Below are 8,950 nucleotides of genomic sequence, written 5' to 3' on the forward strand. Positions count from 1 at the left end.
AATGCAGCTGCTGCGAACGAAGCTTCAGTTTCGATAGGCTTGCATCGAAGGAAGGAACGTTTTCCTGTTGGCATAATCGTGGCTGCAAATCAGCAGCTGTAGGGCTCAGTTACTATAAGGTGGAGAGTGTTTAGAGTGCATGTTAGTACTGGATTCTACTTTATTAAATAAGAACTAATGCAGCATTAATTTAGATTACTTTTAGCATCCTATCGTGCTTGTCAACACTGCAAAAGAATTTATTATGCAGTAAGTAGCAAAGTAACATGAGGAAGAAACAATTAGAATTTAAATCAGACTTTGATAGATAGCAGACAGAGCTAGAGAAGATCAGCAATTTATAAACAAGCTCGATGTTATTTTTGCTGTGGTAGCTACTCCAGCCAAGCTATCAAGAGTTTTCAATTAAGATTACATTATTAGACGTTTGAAAACATGCATTTGAGTGCTATACTGAATCTGAAGATTGAAAATATAGGTTCAAAATAACTTTAAAATATAGTCTTTGACATCATTACTTAAAAGGCTTTATAACAATGGGTTTGCTCATCATTTATTATGAAAGCATTCATCCTGGATTATTACAAAGCTGAAAGTAATTACGTGATTGGGAAAATTATATGTGTTCTAACAAATGGCATATAAGGTGCTGAATAGCTACACAAATAGCAGAGCTTGTGATTTTCAGCAGCTGCTTCTAGACTGGTTTAAATTCTGTCTCATTTTGTTTCTTCTGTGAAATTTCTTCAATTCATCCTTAAAATAGCAAATATGTTTTTAATTTTTACATTACAAAAACACTTTTTATACTATTTCTGCAGTAATATTTTCTGTATAAGTATGTGAGTATCTTATAATCAAGGTTTTATGTTATGCTACTAGGTAAGAAAGCTTATTCTGTTGTTTCTGAGCGCTCAGAATCCTTACTGCATTATCACTGAAGTCATTAAGCTTTCTTTCATTGTCAGTCACTGTGTTATCCAATCATTGACTCTAAAGAGTCCTTCATTGACTCTAAATAAGGTCTTTTTGTGAAATTTTGAAGGAAGTCTGAAGATTCCAAATGTTCTGAAGCCTAAGGTTTCTTAACTTGCATGTGATATAGATAATATTTGGTACTCTTTGGAGAAACTTATTGTTAATTTCGTAGCTCTTCAGTCATGGAAGCTTTTGAAAAAAAAAATCTAGGTTTTCTTAATGGGTTTTGTTTTCAGTATTTTATCAGTTGCCCTATGAAGACTGATTACCTGGTCAACATAACTTTGCTATAACTCACTTTCTACCTATTCAGATTAGTCATAAAATTTTACTTATGTCCTGAGTTTGTCTTACAAATGTTTACAAATAGCTGTCAATGTCTAATTTGGATTTTATGTCCAGCAGGCTTGCAGATGGGTCAGGGACTCTGGAGAATTGCTAGAAACCAGCAATTGCAGCAGCAAGGATACAGTGGACAAGGCTATCTTACCAGAGAGCATGGTAGGAGGATACCTGCTAACAATGTTTCGAATACGAGCCATCGCAAACAAGCTCAAGGAGGCATTGACATCTACCATCTGCTGAAGACAAGGAAATCTAAAGAACAAGAAGGATTCATTAACTTGGAAATGTTGCCACCAGAGCTCAGTTTTACCATTTTGTCATACCTGAATGCAACTGATCTCTGTCTAGCATCATGTGTCTGGCAGGATCTTGCTAATGATGAGCTCCTCTGGCAAGGGTAAGCACGAAAAAAGAAGTATCACCTGGGCATAGTAAAAAGTATTAGATTTTAAATGTGCCTTAGTAAGTGCTTTTTGTCTTTCTATCCTAGCAAAGATTTCCTAAGTTAAATGAGATTTATATAGAGGAAACATATATCATTTAAAAATGTGTTATTCTGGATTTCTAATTAGTATGGGGTATTTCTGGAGATTACTACATACACAAGCATGCTTGGCACAAGAGTACACGTGTATTATTAAACACCTGGTGTTTGAGATAGCATGGGGTAAAAACAGGGACTTGTCTTCGCTTTTGTATTATCTCAAAGCACATCTGAGGTGTTTGTATCATTACTTCTCTGAACTTTGAACAGTTGTCTAGCTTAAGCAAGTAAACCTATTCAGCCAAACTTCCAAAGGAAGAGAAGTGAGAACTCATCTGCTACACTTGAAGCAAATTAGGTGTATCTTTTTTGGAAGATGACTATGGAGGGAGGAAAGAAAAGGTTGTTTTTTTCTCAAGTGAAATTTCTTCAGCCTAACTCTTGAAACACGTTTATGTATAACATATGCAGAATTTGTATGTCTGGGAAATAAATAAAGGAACATTTTTAAGATAAAATAGTGTAATATCAAAATGTAATTAACATATTCTTTGGTATTTTATGTTTTACAGCACTAGGAAACATTCATGAAATCATACTTATCTTTAGAGTAGATGATCAGCAGAACTTGTAACTTCTTTTACAACATTTTCTTCTCCCCTAGCAGACAGTGTTACTTCTGTAGCAGTTGGGTTACTGTTCAGGTTGTTTATTTACCTTTCATTATGCTCTATATCTCTTCCTCCCCTCATCTGTTTCCTTGCCCTGCTGCATTTGAATTAAGCAGTTTCCCTTCCTATCATGCTTTTGAACCTAGCAAAAGGATAATGCAGCATAACTTCTTAGTCACAATTGTTCTGCTGTTGAGGACTGTTCTATTGACAGGAGCAGGAATTCTAGTGAAGGATACCAGTAAGCTTTTAAGTTTATCAATATGTATAGTACTGTGCTCAGTTCTTGGTATCAAACCCAACCTAAATAGAAATAAATTCCCTAGATCAAAGCTTTTAGTAGAGCTTCTTAATTACATGCAGAATATATTCTTAACATTTGGGGTGGAAGTACATATTTTCCTTGAAGTTCATTCTGGGAAACAGTCCAACAATTTTTTGTGCAGTCTTTCAAAATAATACTCACATTCATACTGCATTTCTTTTGGTAATGAAAATGCATCCTGATTTAGCAATAGATAAAAATATCAATTTGCATAATCTCTGTAAAAATCTTCACTATTTTACACATATAAGGGTGTGTTTAAGCTTTGGCAAGTACTGTAGTTGCAGTTCCAAACTCAGTCCAGATAAGATCCAGGTTCCAGAAATGAAAACAGAATCTTTGCCATGTCTCCAGTGACTACCTTCTGGGTCCTAAACATTGTTCCTAATTAGTTACAGAGCAGGTGTGTTGAAGCAGAACTACCAGTTCAATAAGGAATCTAGAGTGTGTAGAAAGGGAATTGCAGATGGTATCATCAAAGGAACTGAGATGAGGGACAGAAACTGATGAGACTGATATGGAGTAAAAACGAAAGATGCTGAAAAGTTATAGTCCCATAGGATGGGACTGGATCTAGTCATTAGGACTGGCTAGTTAGGACAACAGGAGGAGGAGTTGGGTGAAGAAGGACAGATGGGGAAAGGGCTGAATTAATGGCATAATTGTGTGCAGATACAGTGTCCAATTCACTGCACAACTGGGGCACAGGAAAAGAAACAGAATGTTTTAATCTGTCATAGTACCCCAGGAGAACAACTTGTCACTGTTCTCCAGTGTTCAGGTTGTAGGAGTGCCAGAGGTCTCTGCTGTGTGGTTGTTATCATGATGCCACCTACTGGGATATGTTTTGATGTTGCACTCAAATACACCAAAACCTCTATGAGAAGAAAACATTAATCATATAATTGAAGATTTTAGAAAAACATGGCAAAAAGACTTAATAACTGTTACAGCAACTTACTTCTAACTTTTCCTATAGCTCAAGTATTAGCTTTGCAGTGTTGATTACATTTTGCTTCTGTAAAATCCATGAAATTTGAAAAGGAGTTTTTATAATAGATTAATTCTATTTTCATAGGTTGTGCAAATCCACTTGGGGTCACTGTTCTATATACAATAAGAATCCGCCTCTAGGATTTTCTTTTAGAAAATTGTATATGCAGCTAGATGAGGGCAGTCTCACCTTTAATGCCAACCCTGATGAGGTAAGTGAACTGTTGCTGACAGTAACAAACAGTTACAATAATTGTGATTGTTTTTTTATAATTATAGCCATATAAAAACAAAGTTTTAATCAGTGTTTGTTTTACTGTATGGGTGGTTAATACTGAGCTACAGCAGTATTTTGGTCTTATTTTTGAGTATTGTACCTGTGTACATCATTTACATGACTTGCCTGTTAAGTGCTCTGTACACTTCTGTGGATGCCAGAAATTCGTAACCATGTATTAACTTAGGAACAAGGCAGATATCCTAACTGAAGAGACAGTGGTGAATTGTAAGAGCATAACAATGAGCTTACATAAATAAAAAAGTTAAAATGCAGAGTTTGAGTTTGGTTCACTTTAGACAAAGCAGGATGAGATCTAAAGCAGGATGAGGTATAAAGTTTGATTACTTCTATCACAATCACATTTTCTTGTAGGGGATTTTCACCTATTTCCACTATCAAGGAGCAAATCTTGACGTATGAGAAAGATCTACTGCTGAACTATCCTGAAGATCAGTTTGATTTAGTTTCTGTAGGTGTTTGTTGTGCATAATCTTTTCTTATAGAACAATATAAATTTATCTTCAAAAAAAAATCCCTTGTCAGACTGAAAGGTTTCCATTTATAATTTCAGATAACTAACTGGAAAAGTCAGTTTCTGCTTTCAGTCTGTTGCCTTTCAAAGAAGAAAACAGCTTGAGAGTAGACAGCTTTTGCCTGGGAGGTAGACAGTTAATGCCCAAGTGGCAGAGAGAGTCTTTTGTGTATAAAACAAGATTCCTGCTTCATGTTTCCTAGGCAAAGAGTGTACACAGTACTGAACAAAAATGCTGTTAACTTCCTGCATATAGTTACACACATACATGGAAGTGGTAATTGAATAAATCCCAAGTAGAAAAAGGATTGAGATATGAAAAGAAACACTTCTAGGAGCAAATTTCACTCAGCTGATATGATACAGACAGTGTGAACTTGTGACCATGGGGTAAAATAAATAAAGCAGTTTTGTGAATCGTTGCAATAATGCAATTTCATTAAAGTTCTTGCTTTATCTCATATTCTGCTTGATTAAGAGACCATTACTTTTATCAGCCACAAATAGAGTATTTTGTAATTTTTCTAGTAGAACTCTGCCTTGAACTCTGATACACAGCATCAAGACATCATCACCTGGCCACTTCAGTGATTAGTATTGTTTTTCTGCAGAATTTTCACAAATTTAGTAATAAATGTGAAAGCTTTCAAACTAGATGCAATATTTAGGTAACTTACATGTTTTCAGTAATACATCAAGTATATTGCTAGTAGCATTGTCTGTCCAGATTTTTCTTTGTATTTCAATTTTGTTAACACAATTTTTTCACTTAACTCTGTTTATAATGTGCCATTATATTTCAACCTTATTTAAAGTAATCTTGGTATTTTTAAAGCATTTGGAGCCTTCAGAAAATGCACTTAATAGAAGATTCATTATTTTTAAAGGCAATTAAGATCTGCAAATTAGAGCTAACTTACGGCATCCCTAAATTAGGTATTAACTTTATTTTGCTACTCTTGCTTCTTCATTGTGGTTATATTTTACAATAGAAGTACAAATACTCTGCTTCAATGAGAGATGAGAACCTCAGGGTATCTCCTAAGGGCTCTGTTCCTCTCTCCCTGTGGAGCACCGTAGCTTCGTAGGAATCATTCAGGGCCTGAGTTTCAGGAGAATTCACAAATACTGTTGCTTTTACTGTTTACAACTGTGATATTGGCAGAATTATTATTATTATAAGGACACTGTGACTGGAACATATGCTATGACATTCCACTATTACAAATTGTGTCTCCGAATTTCCTGCCAAACTCTGCTTTACATTTGATAACAGACCTGATCAAATTACTATAAAAATAGGAATACTTACAGCCACAGGAGCAAGATTCTCCAAAGGACACCGCCCATGTCATGAAAATGGGTAACCAGGCTCCACAGCAACAGCTCCAGAGCTAGCGGTGGCTCACGGGGTAGGGAAGAGCATCTGCACACTTTGTGGTAGGATTCTCCGGTTAGCCATTGTTGTGTGCATGGTGTTGTGGTATCTGCTGTAATTTAACGTGTTGATTGTGTGCATGAGCTTGCATAATTCATAGCAGGTGCTCACATTCTGCTAAAAGGATGTGCCTAAACACATGACATGTAATCTGAAAAAAAAACCTCCAGTGCATGTTTGGGTTGGGTTTTTTGTTTTGGTTTGGTTTTGTTGTTTTGGTTTGGGTTTTGGGGTTTTTTTGTTGGTTGGTTGATTTGTTGGGCTTTTTTCATATGGCACCACCATTGTAGACAAGATTTTGGAACCTGGTTTTTGTTGTTTCTTTGGAGAGAGGGGATAGTTCAGTTAGTATTAGCACTTGAATATAAATATGTTGTTTAATCTGCCTATCTGATTTCTGCTATATTTTATTTTAAAGAGTTTATGGTGTATGTGAAATGTTTCTCATGCAGTGCTCATTTCATCTCGTGTGCTTATGACTCAGAATTTGTAAGCAACCAGAAGTTATTTCCCATTGTTTTGTATCCAGTTTCTAACTCCCTACAAAATACTTTGTCAAGTTTATTACATGGATCAATGCTATGTAGCTAAAATTGAAACTGAAGGTACAAACAAGAATCTTTTGGTCAGGAAAGAAGATCTATGTTTTTTTGTTTCATCCTTAATGGTTCTAACTGATCTATTAAATAGCATTTATTTTTATGTACCTTGTAGAATCTGTACTGTACCAAAACTGTCTGTCTTTAGTGAGGTCAGGATTTCCTTTGCATAGCATAATAATAAAGTACAGTAAGACAGTGCTTATACTAAACCTGTCTTTCCACTATTCTGGTTGTCTCGTTCTGCAAGCTGCCCTTAGTTTTTGACAGGGAGGACAGGTTTTTCTGACCTTTTCCTGATTATAAATTGTTAGCCACTTGTGTAAAGCTATCTTACCTGACTTTTAATTATAGGTAGTCTGTAGATGATGGATTGTTTACTGTGCTGTATTTCTAAGGAAAGTTTTTAAAACTTACCCTATTTCATAGTGATCTGCTAAGCAAGCCGGTTTTGAGATGCCTTGATTTATCGGTCAGAAGACTATTATAAGTACATGTGTGTTGTAGAGGAAAGAAATTTGTGTGATTTATCAAAAAAGTCGGAAAGGAACATTGAGGTGAAACCTTTTGATATTTCTACATTAAAATTAGAATGGTTTAATCTTGTAAATTATTAGTTATGGATTCTCTGTAACATGAAAAATATGTCCGCATTCTATTTGCAATTTCTGCTATCCTGCTTGAATCACTGAGACTGTATTTTAAAGGCATACAGTGAAAGAGCCACTGTTTGAAATGTATGTTACATATTGTGTCCACATTTGTCACCAAGTGACTTGATTCAGAACTTAGTAAAACAATAATGAAAATTTGTATTATACCACCTGCATTGTTCCAGAAGATGCACCATTAGATATATTAAGATAGTGTACTTCTCTAGAAAAATGGGAACAATACCACATATGTCTAATTATTATTTACTAATAATGTTAGTGTTACCTAGAATCACCAACAGAAGTTGAGACCCTACTATACTAGATACTGATTCCAAAATTTCTGCGCCATTAACTTAGACTATGTCTGGTTTGTTTTGTATGCATATCTAAACAGAGGTGCCAAAGGCAACTACAAAAGTTTTAATGTTGACTGCTGTACTGAAGTGCTCTGAAAGGACTCTTAGCAAAGAATATAGTCAATGCAGAAATGGAATCAACACTGAAAAGGAAAAGTTTTCCATTTTAGAGATCCTGTATGGATATAAACAAATCCAAAGACTATTGGAAACAGGTGGAAAACAAGCAAGGAGTGTCAGTGCTGTAATAGAATAGGCTGACAAAACAAGCATTGTGTGTGAGAAAAAAAAAAAAAACAACCATAAAAAATAACATACTGAAATACAACAGTTGTTACTGTTTGTTGTTACTGTTAGTCTATATTTAAAGTTGTTGTTTGCATGTATAATTTAAATCAACACTTCCATACATTAATATTTTATCCAGAGCTGTCTGAAATTCAGAGATAACATGCTTGCCACAGAGGCAAGGTTTAAGGTATCCTTCCTAATTCTCTAATGCTAAGAATATTACAGTCCTCTGAATTAGAATTTAAAAAATACTGTATGTGCTCATTCTGTAATGTTTCCCAAGTGTTAAAAAGGCCTCTTCAGAGCTGATAGATCATGGCACAGAGTAGCCTACCTGACTGCAGTCAAATGTTTCCTAGGAGAATCACCAGCTGACTGATAAGTAATCTTAGCATAGGTTTTAATAGTGTGTAGGGCTACCTGCTTCAGCCAGTATATATGCCACAAGTGACCATTTTAGCTACCAAAAGTGATTTATTTGAAGCAAGGGTTCTGAGAGGTTTTCAAGGTAGTATTTACGGTGTTATGAAAAACAGATTCAATGACATGCTGTAAATCTTGTAAATAAATTTCATTTGCTGTGAGACAAAATTTAAGAACTTAAAAGAGGAATCAGGCTTCTACTGTTGCAAAGTATTTTTGATAGCTTAGGATTAAATAAAAAGCAACTAAAAATCATGGCATGTGGTGAACTATATTTTATTTATACCCTGTTTACTTGTGAAGGAGCTGAGGAAAATGAATTCACAGAGAAAGATATTGTCAAGCATTATGTGTGGTAGGGGAGAAAGGAATTAGAGAGAGACAATAATAATGCAAAGTCTTTGTAGCCTGTCAGATGGAGATCTTACATTGAGTTGAGAGCTAATGCATGAGGAAGTAAATGTTGCAGTTTCTATCACAGAGAAACAAACCCACTATCTTAAAGAGGGTGTTATTGTCATCCTGCCTCTGCTATGTCATGCTACGTATTTTCTGGATGTGTTGCAGAAGTGTTTGCTA

The 8,950-nt window shown here is 35.2% G+C and overlaps 1 protein-coding gene across 3 annotated transcripts in view; it reads left to right on the top strand.

Moving 5' to 3' along the window:
* The first annotated feature begins 148 nt into the window (after positions 1-148).
* The window catches only part of FBXO8 (F-box protein 8), a 19,443-nt gene continuing 10,641 nt past the window's right edge, over positions 149-8,950 (top strand). The window contains exons 1-3 of one of the 3 annotated variants that reach the window (XM_031063395.1): positions 149-249; positions 1,381-1,720; positions 3,882-4,008. In XM_031063395.1, coding sequence (XP_030919255.1) covers positions 1,392-1,720; positions 3,882-4,008 — 456 coding nt within the window. In that variant the 5' untranslated portion in view covers positions 149-249; positions 1,381-1,391. The remainder of the gene's footprint in view (positions 250-1,380; positions 1,721-3,881; positions 4,009-8,950) is intronic. The other 2 variants (XM_031063318.1, XM_005415548.2) reach the window with 2 other exon arrangements.

This window comes from Geospiza fortis, unplaced genomic scaffold (assembly GCF_000277835.1).
Source record: "Geospiza fortis unplaced genomic scaffold, GeoFor_1.0 scaffold40, whole genome shotgun sequence".
NCBI classification, from domain to species: Eukaryota; Metazoa; Chordata; class Aves; order Passeriformes; family Thraupidae; genus Geospiza; species Geospiza fortis.